The sequence below is a fragment of the Corvus kubaryi genome, unplaced genomic scaffold (genome assembly GCF_017639235.1).
Source record: "Corvus kubaryi isolate FWS band 111438036 unplaced genomic scaffold, C.kubaryi_AGA036_p1.0 37334, whole genome shotgun sequence".
Classification (NCBI taxonomy): Eukaryota; Metazoa; Chordata; class Aves; order Passeriformes; family Corvidae; genus Corvus; species Corvus kubaryi.
In genome coordinates this window covers 15097493-15117907 of record NW_024581108.1, presented here as the reverse complement: position 1 = coordinate 15117907, position 20415 = coordinate 15097493, and the positions used below count along the sequence as shown (strand labels likewise).

Genomic DNA, 20415 nt, shown 5'->3' with positions numbered 1-20415 from the left:
CACTGAAGGCTGCCCCACTTTAGAAAGTTAAAGCATCAATTAAATTAGCTAAACATTTATATTGCTGACATCTGGCCAGCAGAATGGATGTATCTTTGTTGGAATAGAAATCCATAGAAATCAAAGGTCATGCTCAGAATTAGATTATAGCATCATAATCTCATTACTTGAATTGGGAGGGGGATGTTGGGATTAAAAAGAGAGAGAAATGGAATGCAGTATACACCAAAACTGGTTATTTGTTACAGAGCAAAAGCAAATGGAAGAAATTAGAGGAGACATGCCCGATTTGAACTTCAAAACAGTGAAAATATCATTTCATTTCTATTTTTATTTCAAAACACATCCGAAAAAAGGAATCATGTAGATGGAGACAAAAAGAGACTTCTAAGTGCTTTTCTTTTCAGAATTTTTCCTAGTGAGAGATGGATGGCAGGGGATTTTATGCCCCAAACAGCACTTATAAGTGCTTTTGCTTTTTTAATACCATCCTTAGACTGAGTAAGGAAGAAGAAGAAGAAGAAGACAAGGTGCCCTGACACATCACTTCTAGGTGATTTCTCTCCCAAAAGTATTCAAAAGACCAATAGAAGATTTTTTTCCTGTTGGATATTTATTTTGTTCTGTGACTTGGGAGAAATGAAGTGGGAGGATGAAGGGAGAGAGCTCTTGCTTGTGGAGCAGTATTAAATACCTGACTGTAGCTTTAGTTGTGAGGGTGATTGGAGGGATAACCATCTCTATTTGGCATGGCATGCTACAGAATTTTATTGTTATGTCTTATATATTTCTCACTGTGGGTCTCCTGTTCCAAAGTATGTAGCGAAGCCTAGTCAGGGAGCAAATCCCAAGTCAAATTTTCTCATGCATAAAGAAAGACAGTTTGGAAGGCAGGAGTCATTAGAGGGAAAGGATTTTTCATTTTAGTTATGAAACTTAATTTCTTTTCACTGTCTTCCCTCCTTTGCATCTTTAAAATATTGATAGAGGTTATAATTTCTGACAGTGATGTCGATTGTGGCATGTAAGTAGGATCTGACATCTGAAACTGATAGTATAATATCGTGATGGGGCCTATCGCATAGAGACAAGATTGGAAGGTGCAGCTGAGAGAGTGTATTATGGGTATAAATGAGAATCTTGAGTCTTAACAGGCCTGAAAGTAGAGAAAGTTCATATCTGCATGCAAGTTTCACAGTTCTCATGCAAGTTCTGAATTTTAACTATGTTATTTCTAGTGCAAGGACTGAGCAGCACTGTGTGATCATAGGGACATGGATAAGAAGGAAACCCTTCCTCAGCAATATAGCAGAGTACCAAGCACGCACATGGGTTTTAATCCTGCCAGAAGATGGTTCTGTCTCCTGTTGCTTCATGGCAGATCCTGCCTTTCCTATTTTGGAGTGTTTTCCATCTCTGGCATTGGTGATGACTCCCATCAGACACCTGTGGTCTCACTGCTGATTACTGATTGATCATACATGCAAGGCAGAGAAACAGCCTTACAAACCTTTGATCAGTGTCCTTAAGTAGAGTATGTTTTATGCATTAAATTTGACTCAAGGATTTTAGAACCATGGACTGCTTTCTCTTTAACTAAAGTTTCAGAGTATTTGAAAACTGAGGAAATTTTTTTGTGCATGTCTATACTTTGTCAGTTTGGGGTTTTTTCATACACCTTGTTTCAAAAACAGTTGTTCTGACTTTTTCTTGAAGTTTTTCCAGCTGCTGATAGTGTTCAAAATAGCTCTGTGCTGTGTGGGATCAAAACAGTTTTGGCATTAAAATAAAGCACAGCATTTACTGTTTTGTTTCAACAATAAAATGGGAAACAAATGAATAATTCTGGAAAAAATAATTATATTATTGGATAGGCAGTACTCTGGCATTAATTTGTGAGGTGTATTGGTTATCTCCACAGTTAATTACATTTTGGTTCGAAATGCGTGGATGCGGAAGTAAACAGCAATGTGTTTAATAGTCACTGTGTCTGGGTCACCCCAAATAGCCTTTAATCCCCCTACATCAAATGGTTTGTGGGTAGAAGAGTGTCTTGGGAATATCAAGGCAAGATAACAGCCATGCTTTTCCCATTTAACTTGTTAATCAACAGGTAAGAAGAAGAAATGTCTTGTGTCTGGTCAGCTATTCATGAGCAGCAGCCAGGTGCTTTGCCCTTTTTAAATGTACTCTGAAGAGGAATGAAGCTATGCTCCTTGTTTTGCCCATTAGATAGCATTATCTCTATGGAATGCCAGTTCATATCTCCTTATGCCATATGTGGTTCTCACATATGGGATTTTAATAACCTTCATGCTGTGCTATGAATTCGTAAACAGGGCTTATAGAGGAAAAGCAACACAGGACTTTATTTTTTAATTATTGCTCTTTTGAAAAACAGGGTCTGCAGGATTTTTTCAAGGGTCTTGTGACAGAGTCAGCAATTGTTTTGCTGCTGCAGTGAAGTTATTCCAAGAGGAGGGGATAAATACAGTATTTACCTATGATACACTTTTTTAGAGTTGATTTTCAGTATCCTGTATTCCATAGCCTCTATAATTCTGCTGTTTTGTGGTTGGAATTTTGAAGCTCTGATTGTATGGGAGTTTTCCCCATTTTTCTGGAATGTTGTGTGCATTGGATTTCTTAGAACATACCTCTCCTCCTTGTCCCTCCCCTTTGTCTCAGCCTGTGAAGCCACAGTTTACTGCTCAGTGGACACTAGCACATAGCAGCAGTCTTGATTTCTGTTCTGAAAAAGACCTATTCATTCTGGGTCAGTGGGGTTTTTTCTTTCTTTTTACCCCCTTCTCCCCGGAGTCCATTTGGGCCACCACTTCTGTGTCTCAGCCATGCTCCAGTACTGGTGAAGAAGACACTGCAGTTAGTAGAGCTGAAAGGAGTAACAAAAACTCCCAGCATTGGTCTCCAGGTATGGCGTGGTATTTATCACCCTGTATCACTGCTAACAGCCTTAAAAAGAAGACCTATGAGGAGGACTCAACTAAACTTCACTTTCTCTACAAATATCCTACAAAGCAATGAGCCTAAACTGTTGGATACAGCCATTTAGCAGTTCTGGTGCTGGTTCACACATGCCAGGAGGGAAATTGCACTGTGTTGCCTGCCCATGCCCTGTGCCACAACCAGCACTGGAATGAACCTGTGCTTACGATCTCAGGCCATTCTGGATTCCAGTCTTGTAGCTGTGCCTAATAATATTTAATCTGAAATAAGATTTATTAGGTGTAGGTTCTGTGCGGGATTCTCATAGGACATGCAGATGAAATCTTTAGCCCCTTTTCATTTTAGGAATGTTTCTCTCTCCTGCTGTATTTTGTATGATTGTGTGTGTAACAGGCAGTAAAAAGAACCAAGAACAGACAAGAAAAAAAGAAAATAATTTTTCACTATTTATTCAATTTTCAATATTTTGTTGTTGTTTTGAGTTCTTTTATCTTTGGGGGGTTCCCCACCATATGGAATAGTCCTTGCTATTAAAAATATGTGCTGTCTTTCATTAAAATTCATTGGACTTCTCCGTGGTTCTCAAAGTGATAGAATTACTGAAAAAAATACGTTGGAGATAACCTCTGGAGACCATCTTGTCCAATATCACCTATAAACAGGACTAACATCAAGGTTAGGTCATGTCTGTGCCTCTTCAAGCTTTGAAAATCTCTAGGAACAGAGACTCTAGAATCCTTTGGGCACCTGTTCCAAAGTTTAATTACCCTCTGTCGCAAAAGTGCGTTCCTTGAAAAAAAGGATTCTTTTTTAATGGAGTATATATAGTCCATCAGGTTTTTTTCCTCAGCTCATCTGCCTTGGTCATTTTTAGCCATGAGAACACTGTGAATATCTGACATCATGTATGATGGGGTAGCTGAGCACAGACACACACAAACTTCTTCATGCTGCATCTATAATTCTTCAGTCGTATGACTCACAGAGAGGGGATGCCAAAACTTGCACATTTGCTTTGCAAATATTTTCTTAGAATTAAATTAATACGTAATCTAAACCCTCCATCTCTCTCTCTTGCTCCTTTTGGTGTTGTTAGTACATATGTACATGTATGCACTTTTTTTAAAGTCACTAAGCAGATGAGAACATAGAATTAACGTGAGTGTGGAAAAGTTTTTCATTGTATACCGTCCATAGAAATGAAGAAATGTTATTTGTATGCTTTTCCTCAGCGTAAGCAAAACCTGGACACCTGGACATTTCCTTTGGATGATTATTTTATAATTATTTTACTTTAGTGGATTTTTTTTTCCTCTCAGCTGCATCCTGTAATCTCTCATGGCAGCTTTGTGGCAGTGAGGTGGAACTTACCCTCCCAGTTCCCAGCATGCAGTTGTGAGCTGTTGATAGCTTGAGGTGCAACAGAGCCTGTGGCATGGAGCAGCATTGCTCCAGCAGGAGGAGGAAAGGAGAGGCACAACTTGTTTGCTTAGAAGGCAGTTATCAGTATTTCATTATCTCTTCCCTTTCTAGACCCTCAGCTGAGATGTATTTTGCCATATTCATAGTGCCAGCAAGCCACAGCAGGCAGATGCTCTCAGAGGGCACTGATTTACTTTCGCATATTGCTGTCCCCAAGAACCTGTTTTGTCAGAACCGTGGTAGTCATTGCTGTATCAGTGTGAGTTACAGAGCCACTGATGAGCTTAGGTGTTGACCTTTAAGATTGCTTTTCAAGTTTCAAGGATCCTGCTGTCATAACAGCCCTTGGAAACATTAGGAATCACAAGCTACATGAAAGTCATCAGCCTAAAAGAACAAAACAAAAAGCCCTACATAAATTCTGTGCACTCACAAGCAGAGTGGAAATACAGAATCTGATGCCACTGTGGAAGCTAACGTGGCCTCCAAGGCTTCCATCCCAGAGGTAGACTTGGGGCAGGAAATAGTTTCAGTAGTAACCAGGGAAGTCCATCCAGCCCAGAACATCAGTATGTGTGCTCACACACCAAGAAGGAGCACTGTATTCTGGCTTTGTGAGTAGATAACTTACATCAAGAAAATATTCTGCATCCTTTTTGTGGGTTGAAGCAGAATCACAGCTGAAAGGCCTCTACCACTGCCCAGGCAAAGGAGCAGCACCATGATCTTGTAATCTTGGCCATCCATGAATTGCAAATCCAAATTTCTCTTCCCAAAATTCCTGTGTTAGGTGAAGTCTCCATGAAGTCTTCAGTCATGTCAGTGGAAGTTTTGCTTTTAACGGTAATGGAGGCAACGGATGCATCGTAGATTTACCCAGAAAGTCAGCATATAGGTACATTGCAGTGTACTTTTTGAAGATGTATGAAGGACTAAAAATGAATTTCTCTCTTAAAAATTTAAATTATTGGTAGAAGAGCTATATGATTATAAATACCTATTTTGGAAGTAGTATTGTTTATATCTTGCAACTATGTCACTGTCAGGCCAGACTGTATAGTGGAGAAAAGATTGATAGGGTTTATTATTTTCATCTTTTAATAAGATTTTGTTTTGCAATGGCTTCTAGTGTGTTTCACGTCATAACTTACCACCTCATTTGTTTGTGTGTGTGTTACTCAGCACCTCAGGCCTTGGCCTTGTTCTGAGCTCTGTGCTGAGGATGCACAGACCTGCTCAAGGCCCTCTTGACTTCAGTAAGATTTGGCAGAGGCCACTGAACTCAGGGGCTTTTTTCTTCAGTAAAGGCTTTTAAGTGAGGGGTAAGTGGGGCTGGTTTGGGATGTGGCAGGAGCAGAAGCTGGGCTGTCAAGCTCCAAGAGTAAGGAGAACTGACACAGAAGGATCTTTGAATTATTTACAAGTCATTAAACCCTGGTAGTTTCCACTTGAGTTTCTGCTTACCGAGTTATTGCAGGTATCAGTCCATGATACAGACTGTTGTCTACACAAAATCTGCACTGATTAAAAGGTGGTTAGTGGACATACGCACCAAGGCGATGATGTAAAAGCAGTCAGAAAAGAGTATATGTACAGTGATTTTTTCTTTTGAAACAGACCTTGAACTTCAAAGTTCTAAAATATACAGCTATGCTTCAATAGCTTTCATTAATGACTTAAAAAAATGTAAAAAATACCTACCTAATTATTTAAGCAGAACTTTCCAGTCCAGGTTAAATTTTTATCCTAGTGCCCATTGCCACAGTGTTTGAAATTTCGGGTGTCTGACAAAATGATTATTTAACCTCGTATCTTTCTGCAGCTGAATGATTTTATGACAGTAAAATAAAAGATACTTAAAACAGTGAAATTTTTGGACTAGCACTTTCTAAGTGAAATTTTAAGAAATTACATTTTTAGAGAAAATTTTAAACATTTTTTACAGATGACAGTCATAGAGTGGTACTGCAAGTATTCCCAGTGTACCAATGAGGGGAAATTGAATGAATGTGGCCAGAAGCAACTATGTATTCTCTTCTAGATAAGGTGTCCTGCAATTAAAAACACTGGACTTAGAAAGCTGCTTATGGCTTATTTTGTCCAATGAAAAATGCCACTCGTTTTAATGCTATTGTAATAAACCCTATTCTTATTCCTGGCATGGATTTTTTTTTTTTTAATTTCAGGAAAATGGATAATTAGCATTTTAGCTTATCACTTTCCTTCCATGCATACGAATAATTTGACAGATAGACCACCAAGAGAGACAAAATTAAATAATAGGTCTAGACAGTATGGAACCAAAATAAATTAGAGGTTAGGCTTCCAGCCTGTTGGGTGGGTTTTCATGGAAAAGAAGAGGGGGGGGATTAATACAAGGTATTTTTCTGACAGTTTTTGCTGCTTACCTTGATATTGTTTCCCCATATCAAATCCCAAATAAATTGACCTGAAATAAGACGTGAGCTTCATATTAGAAGTCCCCTAGTTTATTTGTGAGTCTAATTTTTTGAAATGTATTTAGATTAGAGGCCTAACAGGCATTACTGCATCTGTGATTCAGCCAACTAAGTTCCTAGATAATGGTCCATGATTAATGGTGAGTGCTGATAATAGGAGGTTATTAGAGAAAGCAAACTTGGAACAAATCTGCTGTATGCATTATATACTTTACCGCCATCTGTGGGTATTTATAATAAATACAAATTAAAGTCAGCGGTTAGAGAAACCCATCTTTTCCATGTGTGACAGAGAATTCCTTAGACGTAGTCTTCCAGTGGGCATCTTCATAGTAGGAATTATCATTAATTTTTTTGCAGGGATACTTACTATTACTTGCAAAGAAAAAATGGTATTTGTGGAGAGAGTTCTTTTGGCCTTGGTTGCTTTCAAGGGTGTCATTCTAAAGTCCACTCTGTAAGGAAGGATTATGTGTTACATGTTACCTCTGCTCTGCTGCCACACACATTATTGGGTGTGAAAAATTGGTTTTGTCCTTTCGTACTGAGATTCATTTGCTATTCAGACCATGTGCTAACAGGATGTTCCTCCGTTTTGTGTCTCCTTGAGTTGTGACATTTTACCTTCTTGTGGTTTGTGTTGTTTGCTAAGCAAATATGTCTGCATAGAGAAGAAACAGTTGTTATCTTTCTTATTCCTAAATGTAAAAAGCAGAAAAGAAATGTGATACAGACAGAGAATTGCTGAAGGTAAATTAGAGCTAAATATTATGATACTAATAACCTGCTGAATCAAGTGACATGTTTTGCTGGTAGCAAGTACAGTTCTGCAGCAGAGTGACAGAAGGGGTGCCATTGTTAGGATCAGCTGGTTGTGTTGTGCTCTTAGTTGTTTATGCTGTTTGATGGACAGTGTCTGCTTTACATTGTGTTTTTCCAGTAACTTTTGTGCACAAAATTCAAGAGTCATCACGTAGTACTGAGGGCAGGTGAGCGATGTGGTGGTTGTTAAGATAAATGACTTACTGGATTCAGCATTCAGCAAGCAGTATTTGGTTGGAAGACTTCCCAACTTTTGAACTATTGCAAAGTCACAGTATTTTAAAGCCTGTGTATTTGTAAATGGGTGATAGATGAAGTGTCACAAACATTCTGGTTATTTATGGTCATCAGCTAAACCTCTGGGATGAAGTTAGGAATGCTCTAGAACTAACGCAGTTTGTTTGGTTTTCCATTTTGTACTGCTGTGAAGTTAATTTTTTCATGGGCTGTTTTTCAGAGTGAATGCTATTCATGCTTGCTGTGTAGGGTGTGCACGATGGGGTTTGCCTCCCTTCCATAACAATTCAATCCTCAACAGTGTTTGACAGGAGCATTTCCACATATGTTCTTGGGTGTACTTGTATTTTTATGCTGATTTTATTTTTATATATATGCCAAAGGGTATTCTGCTTTTCCTCCAATTCAGAGGTATTAATTATGTGGATCTGAAGGTGTAGACATCTGCATGCCTAGGGATGTCGGGGTTTCTGGTTACCTACAAACTATAGTACTATATGCTGGAGCGAACATACCCATTTTCATGTTTTCTACTTGGGCAGTTGCAGTGTAAAGGACAAAAGCTTTTCTCCCTGTCTAATCCTGAGTTGCGTGATTGACATGTCTGATGAAGTTTTCTTCACAACAGTTAGTTTATAACTTAACAAATATCTTTAGGAGATTTGGTTCTTCTTTGCTAGATTGCATTCCCAAGCATCATGGTTTATCTCCTTGGCTATATATCAGTATTTTGCTTTTTCTCAAATCCTCCTTCCCCTTACACATTTCCCTTTTAAACACTAAACTGCAATCTACCCTTTCATAGGTTGTCTGAAATTCTTTCTGTTCTCTCCTCTCTTCTGTGTCTTCTTTCCATTTATTTCCTCCCCCTTTTGTGGCATATCCATTTGTGTTAATAAGAGCATGTCCCTTCTGCCCTCCTGCCTAGGGACAGGACAGTTTGCCAGGCACCTGAGACACAAACAAAAATGGGTCTTCTGCGGAGTGACCGAGAGTGCACATGCATGACAGGTCTTCAAATCCTTCAGAAAACACCTTAGGGCAAAACTTTCTTCACCTGCCACTCTCTCAGTGCTCAAAATCCTTCAGGGCTGTTGTCCAATAGTCCTCCAGAGCTCTGCCTCTCCCAGGTCTTTCTGTTGTACTTGAAGCACTCAGTCTGGCAGCTTCCTTCCTTCGTTAACCCTCCATGCAGAGACAGAACAATTTCTCCCCTTCTTATTTACTACCTGCCACCTTTCTATTTTTAAGTCTTTTTTACCAATAGAGCTATCAAGAGTCTTCCAATAGTTTATTATTCCAGAAGAAAATACTAATGTAGGCTTATTCAAAAGGTGTCAGTTTCCATAAAGTTTCAGCCGGAAGTTAGGAAAAATGAAAAAAATGAAAGGGATTGTTTTGTTAATGTGAACTATCATTCTTTCACCTTTTGATAATAAAGCAAAATGTTCAACTGGAGGAGCATTTCAACTCCATTTTAGAAAATTATTTAAATACAATTTTCGAAAAATAGAAAGTTAATGTATTTTGATCAAGCTGGACCTGGCTTTTATTCAATTTTACTAAATTTTGTTTTATGAGATTATCATGAAGGGTATTATCTTTGACTTTTCAATTTCTGCCTTACAGTAAATAGTAGAAAATACCTAAAATACATAAAAAGACCCGGGTTTATTCTTTATAGGTCATATACTTGATTCTTTTTATTCAGAGTTTTCTCACATATATTTGAGGCATTTGGTTTTCAGCTCTTGGTATCATGAGATGTACTTGATCCTTGTTTTGTTACAAAGCTGCCTATATTATTCCCAATAGCAGCCGCAAAATTAACAACATTCTGGTGAGCATTTGCTCTGCTGTATCTTGAAAGAGGTAGGAGCTGGCATGGAGTTGTCTGGAGCTGTTTCAAAAGTGAGAAAGATGACACTGCATCACTTTGCACTATGGTTCGTGATTGGAAGGTTTGAGTTTCTGGTTTGGTTCTTTTTTTCCTTTCCATGAGAAAGAAAATGAAAATGTTCCAAAAATACACTTGCTGGTTGAAAGTGTACATGGGGTGGGTGACTTTGGCACACAAGTTTCAACCTCTGCCCAAAGTCTGAGCTTCCTTTGTTTTTCTGTCTCGTTACCACTGATGTGAGGAATCCACAAGATACTTGTTTGTGCAAAGGGCTGGTACAGCCCCTTTAAGGAGCTATAACAAGAGCTGCAAATCAAACAGTTCTGTAACAACTGGGTCAGTGTATATAGAAAGGCTTCCAACCATGGTTATTTATTCAGTCTCTTGCTGTAAGATTAGTCCCATTATGTGCCTCCTATGCATTCCCTTCCAATTCATTCAATTTAAATAAAAACTTTCTGCTAGGACTCATGTACGTATCAGTGACATTCATCTAAATAAAATATCCCAGGCACTTGAGTCTCAGGAACAGTCTTATGAAAAAGCAGATCATATTCTATTTATTTGGAAATGGGATGCATGTTGACACCGGGCTTATTTCACAATAATGTCAAAATGTTAAAATCTTTATGAAATCTTAACATTAAATTTTATGAAGACAGAAATAATTTGCTGGGATGTGATGCTGAGGGCTAGGACCAAAATGAACTGCTGAAGGTAAAAAACCCACAATACTGCCGTAGGGGAGAAGAGGGAACAAACACAAACTCAGGGTCATCAGACCTGTCTTTTTTATCATTTTTATTTTTATTTCTTGATGTTAGTAATGTAAGTTATATACAGTGCTGTGCTAAATTGGTAGTTCTTGCTGGGTGAACACGCAAGTACTATCTTTCTTTTCTTTTAATGTGCTAAATTTTTTCCTAGAGAAGCCTGGCAAGTCTTTTCTCCCAGTCAGAGGTCTGAATAAATTGAGTAAGTGTAGATAAAACCAGCTTGTTTAATCACTGAAACACAGGAAAAATTAAAATACATTTTTTGCTTGTAAAGTAGAGAAAAGCAATAAAAACAATGCCAGACGGTTAATGCCGCTCTTGTACCTTTCATTTCAAAGACCTCAAAAGAACATCAAGAAGAATAAAGGCAAAATCTATTCCCTATTGGCATCATTATAAATGTTGTATCCTCTAAAACTCTAAAGACATCCAAGTAGAGTAGAAGAATAAATGGCATTGAAATAAAGAAAGTCTCTCTGGAGCTTTGTTCAATCGGCTTTGTTAGAATTCACTCAAATAGGATGATTATAAGAAAAGATCTCATTTGTTTCAACATTAAAGGAGCAAATTAATATGTGGCAAGCTGCTAATAATTGCCTCATTATGTAGTGAATGGGCATTGCGTCCAATTTACAAAATTACAATCATATTGTTAAAGTAACAATTGAGAAAGTTTAGTCTGAGTTTCCTAACTATCTGCATGATTAGTTGTGGGATTCAGAGTGGAACAGAGATGGTGGTTGGAGAGAGCTCTCCAGCGCACCACTGGTCTATAGTGCTAAGAAGCCACAAGAGAAATTCAGCTTTTCATTAGTGGAAATTCCATCTGCAGAGGTCCTGAGCTGGATTTGGTCCAGCTGAGGAGTGAGTCTGGCAGTCTCTGCTGAGACCAGAGCTTGGCATGTGTCTGGTCTGTCCAGACATTGTTTTATGGTTGAGAGACCTGGCCTGAGATCATCCCCACATGGACCTCAGCAGATCTACCTCAGCCAGGGCTGTGGCTGGGAAACTTTGTGATACAGGATCTGTGCCACTGGGAAACCCACCCATACAAATGGTTCTGTAGCTGGAATTTCAATCTCTTGGTGGAGACATTGGAAATGGTGGGGAAGTGTCAAATTTGGAAAGTAAGCTATTTTCCAAATAATGAAATCCTGTGTGGAAGAGAATCATGTTTTGTGACCTACTTTAGTTAGATTTGCTTGTGACCTTTTCTAATTCTGGCTGACTTTGTTATTTAATGATTTGACCTTTGATTCTGTGAAGCCATTCCAGTGGTAAATGCAAAGATTTAATAACTAGAACTGTTTGATAAGTGACCTTTATTACACAGCTATTTCTCTTTGCTAAAGAAATGGCACTGTTTTGCAAGTTCTAATTCACAGTTTTAATTATCTTTTCTATTGTCCGTAAGCTTGCACAGGAAATAGAAAGGTCAGACGTTTCATTTTCTTTACTGATTAAAATATAAGTGTTCCTCAACAGTTACAATGTATCATTCAGGAAAAAGATGGGACAATTTGTCAGAACCATGCCCAGCTGCTTTTCTGAGGACTTCTACATCCTTCTGGTCAGCAACAAAATGAACAATTTTCTAGCAGCAGTAATAGCTCAGCCCCCATGGTGTTTAGCGGTGAAATAAATGTCTAAGTACATGAAAAGAGAAGAAAAGGTGAATGGTTCTTAATGTTTTTGTCTTTAACTCATGTATCTATGATGCAAGTGAATTAAGATCTTGTGAGAGGTAAACCTTGACCGGATGTTCTGGGTCCAGAGAGGATCAGCAGTAACAGCACAGGTTTCTGTGTGGTCCTGCCAATCTGTATCAATCCCACTGCTGCTGAACCATCTCTGCAGATGAGAGGGCAGCCTGGACTGCTGGCAGACCCATTTGTATTGTATGTGGATTTCATGTGTGTTACTGAAACCACCCCTCTTGTCTCTGACACCTATAAACCAGCACTACAAGCTGGTGGCCTGTCTCCATACGGGGTTCAGTGAATGAATATTGATTTGTGTTTTCTCATATGTTGAGGGAGATATGATGCAAAAAGATTATGAAGTCAGTGGATGATTCTGTAGTCAGTGGAATATCTGTCTTGGGTGTCAGTCAGTCTCCTAACTTTGTCTGGGATGTCTATTGGAAAATATGCATATTGGGACATGTAAAATTTCTCTACATTGTAAAAAATATTTATTGTGAGATAGAGCTGGGAGGGGGTTAGCCTCTGACTCTGTTCAAGAAGAGCAGATTATATGTTGACCTAGTGCAGGCATTCAGTATTATGAAAGCACTTTATAAATTGGAACAAGATAAATGAGTCACAACAAAAGAGCTAGAAAACCAGGGGACACAGTTGCAGGAGTGAGTGTATGCAGTTTATTCAAGCAGAACAGTTGCACTCACTGAACAGAAAATGTGTGATGCATTTCTAACTAAGGTCAGAAAATCAAACAATTCCAAATTTAAGAGAGCAGCTCCATTTTAATGGAGAAGGAAGAATTTAGTGAAAAAAAGCAGCATTGAGGATGAGACAAATTTAAATGGGACCAGATTCTTGACCAAATTGGCTTTTCCTATCTAGCAGTTTCATATTCAGCGCTTGTTAGTTTGAAAGTTCACCCTGAAAGCTATAAATTAATCTACTGGGACTGTAACAATTCACTTTGTGCTAGGATATGAGTTATGCCCGTGGATTTGTTTAGGTCACCCAGCCATGTCCTCATAATGTATCTTAGAGAGAATTTCTGTGAGTGAGTGGTAAAGAGAAAGACTGTTCTGTTCAGCTGCATCTCCTGGGATTTCATCCCTGCTGTCAGAGAGCCATGCAGGACAGCTCTCTAAAACTACAAGAGCTATAAAAATTGCATGGCATTGTGTAAAGGCAGTGTTGACAATGCTTTTGTATTCAATCAGGAATCTTTAGCTACTGATGAAATGAGGAAAAAATGTTTTCCTGAACCAGCCATTATAGCTAAATCAAATCAATCACGATAGAGAAATCAAAGCTTTGAAATTGTGAGATTTATTGCAGAAGTCTTGCAGGATGCACCTTAATTCAGTACAGTATTTGTCACCCAACGATGAGATATTTTAGCTCTTACAGTTTGGCTCTCTTCAGATGTTTGTCTCTTGTCCTTGCATTATTCCCTCTTACCAAAAATTTGATGTTTTGTCAGCAACCACATCCTAGGGTTATAGTGGTCAAATGTAGGCAGGCTATTCATCCACATCAGCTAAATGAGGTGTGATTTTGAAGAGAAATAGCCACAAGTCTGATCAGAAAAGCACCTAGCATCCTGTCAGAGTAAATGTCCAAAGAACATGAAGGGAATTATTCCTAAAAAATATTAAACTCAGGTCACTGGCTCCAAGTTGCAAGCATGACAGAGGATCAAGTCTGTGATCATAAAAAAATTGTAGGTTATCTCTGACCTGGATGTTCTTCTGTGGGGTTTTTTTTGATGGATCTAGTTTTGATTTGATTTCAGTTTCTAACTGAACTCTTTATATAATCCAAATTAATTAGAGGACATTTCCTTTTAGTCTGTAGGTACGAAAGAATCAAAAGACATTTACTCTTTATACTCTGACAAATGGAACATCAGATAGGTCCTTATATCTCTGTTAGATAATTTTTTCTATTTTCAATTCATACTGGAGTAATAGCACCCTAGAATGTGGTCAGGAAATACTGTCTTTGACTTCAGTTTTCTCAGGATTAAGTTCCTAGTTCAGTTGTCACCAGTCCATCTGCCTCTCATTTCCATGGGTCATAATCGCTCTCTGGAGAGAACAACATATTCCTCTGTCTACATCTCCTTTCAAACTGCAGGATTTTCATACTATTGCATTACTTCTTAGAGTTACATCTCCCATTCGACTTCTGTCACGAATTTGGGAACTATTAATTCAGACACAAACACAGTTAGTGTACAGTTAAATTCCCAGCATTACTTTTTCAGTAGGTTTTTTCCTATTGCTGACAACACCTTGTTAAAAGAGAAGCCATTGATCTAAATATTGTTTTCTGCTGCTTCTTTATTTCCTTGTTTTTTAGTGAAAGGAGTAACATTTAGAGGAAAAAGGGAATGATTATTGGTATAGTTGACTTTGCAAGGCGGGAACAAAGGCAAAGATTGGAACAGCGTATTTGATTGGAAAGGTTTGCATTCAGAGCTTTGCAGTGGTAGAGTTTTCAAGCAGCTCTGCCACATGGGGATTGTGGTTTTGATTTTTAAAAAGAAGCATTGCTATCAATTTGTTGTACTGTACTGGTCTTTCTTTTAACTGAATTTTCAGTCTTCATGCTTTACAGAGAAAAACTGCAGTATATGTTATTGTTTCCTGTCTTCCAGCCTCTACAACTTGACTGTGACCTCTGTGCCATTGTTTCAAACTCGGGACAGATGGCTGGCCAGAAGGTGGGCGCTGAGATAGATAAGTCCTCTTGCATATGGAGGATGAACAATGCTCCCACAAAGGGCTATGAGGAAGATGTTGGGAAGAGGACAACCATAAGAGTGGTTTCTCACACAAGTGTGCCTCTCCTACTCAAAAATCCTGAGTACTTTTTCAAAGAAACCAACAGCACCGTTTACGTGATCTGGGGTCCTTTTCGAAACATGAGGAGGGATGGAAATGGCATTGTGTACAACATGCTGAAGAAAACTGTTGACAGCTACCCAACTGCCAAAATCTACGTGACAACGGAGAAGCGCATGAGTTACTGTGATGCAGTGTTTAAGAAGGAGACAGGAAAAGACCGGTAAGTCTTAAACCTGAAGAACAATTATAATTTTTGACAAAAGATACATGAGAAAAGTCCATGCAGGATGCCAGCTACTAAATGAGTCCCGAGATCTGTTTTTAATGGATTGTTATATGGGTTTGACTTTTATAAGCACTTGATGAGGCAGCAGCTAGGCCCCATTTACCCCACCTACGCTACCTTCTGTTCGTTCCATTTCTGTTGGCTTGAATCCCAAAAATATTGGATGTCTTCCTGAAATGTTTTCAAATCTGTGTGTTGTTTTCAGCTCAATTTACTATTGATTAAATTGACATTTTATTTGAAGAGGATAATCCTACACAAACAACATTTCCAAATGCACAACCTCAGGGTAATTCTGGATATTTTATTTTCTTCTCTGTTGAGATACACTGTAGCTTTCCTTCAAACACAGACCTCAGGGTTTTTTGCATTATTTCTGTTTCTTGGTGAAAATGGGTTATCAAGAGATACTGGAATAGATTTAGGTTTTTACCAGTATTGCACTGAAATTCTATTTTCCATGCCTGAGAATGTGTGTTTATTCTGCTCAAGTGGAAGCTGTAAGAGGTGAAAGTGTGAGGGCCACTGTTTTGCCTAGCATGTTCAAAGCAGGAACTGGATTTGTGGAATTAAGACCACAAATTTCAGGAATTTGTAACCAAGCTGCAAAAATTCAGGTCATCTGTGTTTTGGCATGGAAGAGCACCTGTCACACATACTCACTTGAGCTAGCTAGGAAGGAGTTTCCAGATCACTGCTGTGCATTAATACTAATTTTTAAATTTGCACATCATGAATTTGAGGTTGGGAAGGACTGTTGCTATTCTGACCAAATTAAAGATACAGATACTCACAAACAGCTTAACGTAGTCTGAAATTTTGACTTAGCTTTTGAAGTAGAAAAGCTCATTATCTCAAACATACTTGTTTCACTATGTTATTAATCTGTTGAAATTTGGTGACAGTTGATTTTTCCTGGTTTTCAAACTATTGAAATGTAAGGAAGAGCCTGCCCCTCAGCTTCTTCACCAAGTACACATATTGCTGCTGTGGTTCTGGACTTGGAGGGAGCTCATGTATCTCATAAAGGTGTCAAGGTTATCATGGCTTCTTTAGTTTAACTGAACAAACTGATGAACAGAGGCTAATAAATACACAAGATCCATTCTTCAAAAATGACCTTTAATAATCCAAGTCATCCTGTTTACGTATTAATCAAGCTAAATATGATCACGGGTACATTATTGCATTGCTATACATAAATTTGTTTATATTTATGAGTCAGTCAGGTCACAGTGACTTTACTGTACTTCATCAAAATCCTTATTGTGAGATCAGACCGTGATAAAATCTCCTGGTTTTCCTATGAAAAAAACCCCTCATCATTCAATGTCAAAGTATCCTTCTCTCCAGCCTGATCCATTAATCTTCAACAAATTAACACATCTCAAGGTTTTATAGTTACGTAATTAACACAATACAAATGGTTCTTTTCATGTCAAAAGCAGATTGAACTTCTCTCAGTGCTTATAACAAAGTTCTTAAGCAGCCTAATGTCAAAGTGGCCCATGTTCTTTCTCCTTAAGTTTCACATTGCAAGCAGCGATAAATTTTTACAAGCCTGTCTCACGACCCATCACGTTGTTTGTGCAGGTGCGTCCCTTTGCCACCAAGGGAAAAACCCACCACTTCTTATAGTGGCAACCAGATGACATCCTTGTATCTACTGCAACTTTCATTTTCCTTCCTTCTTTTCCACATCAAATACTTAGTGATGTTTTTAACATCATTTAGTGCTTTTGTCAGCCAGAAACAAGGGAAATGATTGATGCGTCACCAGCCAACACCTTCTGTATCTCAAGAAAACATCCTGCAGTTCTCTACTAATCGGGGACTTCAGTTTGGAAACTGTTTCATTTTCTGTAACATCTTCAATTTGCAGGACCTGTCTTCTGTTTCTAGGGAGGATCATGAGACTGTTAGAGGTATGTGGCATTTGTGGAAGCAATAAATGGAGAGCACAAGAGATTTGTGGGTGATGAAAATACTTTCGCACATTGTGCCAGGCTGTTATGATGCTGAGACAGACTCGGGTTCCTCAGCAAAATATTCCTTCAGTTCCTCAGAGAAACATCAACCCTTGCTTGGAATATTAGATTGAACAGAGGTCTGGTTCGACATGTTTTCAGCAAAAATTCTGGAAGGAAACCAATTTCAACTCATATTTTAAAATGTACTGAGTGGATTGCAGCTACATCTATTTTAGTTTAATCCTAAAATACTGTCTTTCTGTACAGTGTATGCCATTAATGCATAGTAAGATTGCAACAGATTTCTAGTCTGTCGAGCCTTTAATGAGTTTTCTGTTTCTACTCTTTGATGTACAATCTTTTTGGGTAATTAGTGAGACTTTTCAGCAGTTTCATCCTTGTGGTGCTCAAGTTTTTAAAGGATGTTGTGAGAAGCAGCCAACAGGTATGTGCTGCAGTCGCTTCTCTACTGCAGAAAAGCTCTGGTCCTGCAGTGCTGACATGGGAGCTTTATCCCGGCCTTCACTGGGTTCAGGTTCAAAACCCACAGCTTTGGTATTGACAAATGATTTATTACTGATGCATGGAAGAAACAAGAATTGTCTCTAAGTAACTTCCAACAAACAGTATTTATTTTGTAATGCATTTTTTAATTCTACAGCAGTACAAAATACCTTCAGATATGGGCTATCCACATTGGGTAATTAACCTTGCATGAGTGTTAGGAATCTGGGGAACATATGTTCTGTTCTTTCTGCGAGTCTTCCTTAGTGAAGCTAAGTTCAAGGTGGTGAATGCTCATCCACTTTGAATAATTGTTGTACATAAATAATATTCATTACCAGACATTCACAATTTTTCATTAATGCATTTTATTGGTACTTCCCTAGAGGGAGCATAAAGCTGGCAGCTTCTTCCAGTGCTTGCCTAATGTGCTGGTGTATTAAATATATTGACTCAAGTGAAAGGATTTAAAGAAATATTAGATAATTACTAAATGTGGCATCTTTGTATGTACCTCAATCCAGATAAGTGGTTCTAAAGCCATCTATATCTTTGCCATGCAATACAAATATAATGCAATATGATATAATAACATTTAATTGGTAATAACAGAGAAAACTGCAGTCTTCATTAAAGCAGCAAAGCTAATTCTGGTCTGATAAAGTGCACTGAGCATCCCTAAATAGGTTTTAATTAGCTGGCACCAAAGCTGCACCACCCTTAGGGAGGGTAAAATTAATGAAAACTAGCTGCAAATAGATCAATGCTACTGGATGTTCTTGCCTTAGGTGAAGGTGATGAGAAAGAAAGGAGTGTCTTTTAAGGATCATTTAGAAAACAGTCTGCGTTAAAAGTCACTTTCAACAAGCAATGCTGAAATAAATCTGTGCTAATATCACTAGAGCAGTCAATGTTTTTTGGTCTGCAGGCTCCATTTGTGTTTATACTACAAGCATCTTAGGCTAACCCCTGAGCACTGCACCTCTCAGCAGTGCCAGTGATGGCCCAGCTCCACTCCCCCTCTCGGGGCTGGCAGTGGGCTCAGACCACTCCTGTCCCACTGCACAAGTGAGGCACTGAGCCCCAGCAAACAGCCAGTGCTGATGTGCTGGCACTGCTCAAAGCACAGCTTAACTGGGTGTTTGTAGTCACTCTCTTTGTGAGCAACTACTGAAAAGAGCCTGCTGAGCTCTGCTGAAGAAATGTGTCCTGAGCTCCTAAAATTCCCAGTAAGAGACGTGAGATGATGTTCTAAAACCCAGCCAGTGTGGTAGACAGTTGGCTTTCCACATACACTGTCTTAACTCAGACAGTGCCCATCCCACACCCCATCAGTTCAATTCAACTACATTTTTTTGAGATTAACTACACACATGTGTCTTCAGGAGGCAGGTTCGCTGAGCCACATTTGCAGTCAAATGGCTGTTTCTGAAAGACTTCTGTCAGTATCTTGGCTAATTCTAAAGAAACTAAATAGCTTTTGTGCTTCTCTTCCAGAAGTTCTTCATTTCCTCTGTTCATGCCAGATGGTGCTATGTGTTAGGTTGTGAGAAAGCTGTTCTATCATTCAAGGCAGAAAGATGTATCATTCTGATCACTGACTTCTGCATCAAGATTCAAAATTTGGGGTTGTGTTCAGCCTGCCATTTTACTCAGTTCTGCTCACTAGTTATTTATTACTTTGGTGATATATGAGATCTATATTATATCTCTGTCATTTAGGGCTAGCAAATTACATTCATCTAAAGTTTGGATTGACACTGTTAAGACAACTGCAGTCATCGCAGCTTCACCTCAGCTAATATGTGGTTTTTCATATGTCTTGACTAATCTACATGAAGCTATAGTCTAGTAGAAATGTCATTGAAATTAATAAATGAAATTACATTCTCTGAGGTTCAAGTAGCTGTAAGTTCTATTGTTTGGTGATATTCTCTGTGAATTGAGGTGGTAAAGCTGTCAGTGTCCAGAACATCAGAGTTTTATGTCATGTTTCTGGTTGTTGGCTTGAATGAAATATTTTAGTAATGATATTTTCATTTTTGCACTTGCTTCCGTATATGTATTGGTTTCTCTATCAAAGTTATTCAGAGGAAATATAAAATCTTAGCTAGTATTGGTTAAAATTTGCAGAAAGCAGTTTTCCATTGGGAAGCTGTGAACACTGACACTGAGCCTGGCTGAGAGAGTTAAATTTGGGCACTTGGGAAGTGTATGTCCCATCAGTGCTTTGTATTAATGTCATAGGTTAGCAAGCATAGTCCCGGAAGGGACGTCCTTGCTAAGGGGTGCTTACAGTTTCCTCTGGGAACTGATAGAACCTATCAGCTGGCCAGTTTGAATATGGACAATTCTCTAAGCCACTTAAAGTTGTGATCACCTCTGTGATCCACATTTAAGAATAGGCAAACTCCCCCTCCAAGCTCTCTCTCGTTTCCGGCGCTGGGACAGGTGGCTGCAGGGCCCGAGCAGGGCTCAGTGGGCCCGGCCAGGCCCTGCTTGGGCCAGGCCGGGCCGGGCCAC

General features: G+C 38.8%; 1 protein-coding gene across 5 annotated transcripts in view; it reads left to right on the top strand.

Moving 5' to 3' along the window:
• Positions 1-20415, top strand: part of ST6GALNAC3 (ST6 N-acetylgalactosaminide alpha-2,6-sialyltransferase 3) — a 215317-nt gene that overhangs the window by 129065 nt on the left and 65837 nt on the right. For 4 of the 5 annotated variants that reach the window (XR_006016480.1, XR_006016481.1, XM_042030448.1 and 1 more), the window contains exon 3: positions 14943-15352. Coding sequence is in view for 3 of the 5 variants with exons in the window: in XM_042030448.1 (XP_041886382.1) it covers positions 14943-15352 (410 nt within the window). In the remaining 2 variants the exon portion in view is untranslated. Of the gene's footprint in view, positions 1-14942; positions 15353-17300; positions 17344-20415 lie in introns of all 5 variants that reach the window. The other variant, XM_042030449.1, reaches the window with a different exon arrangement.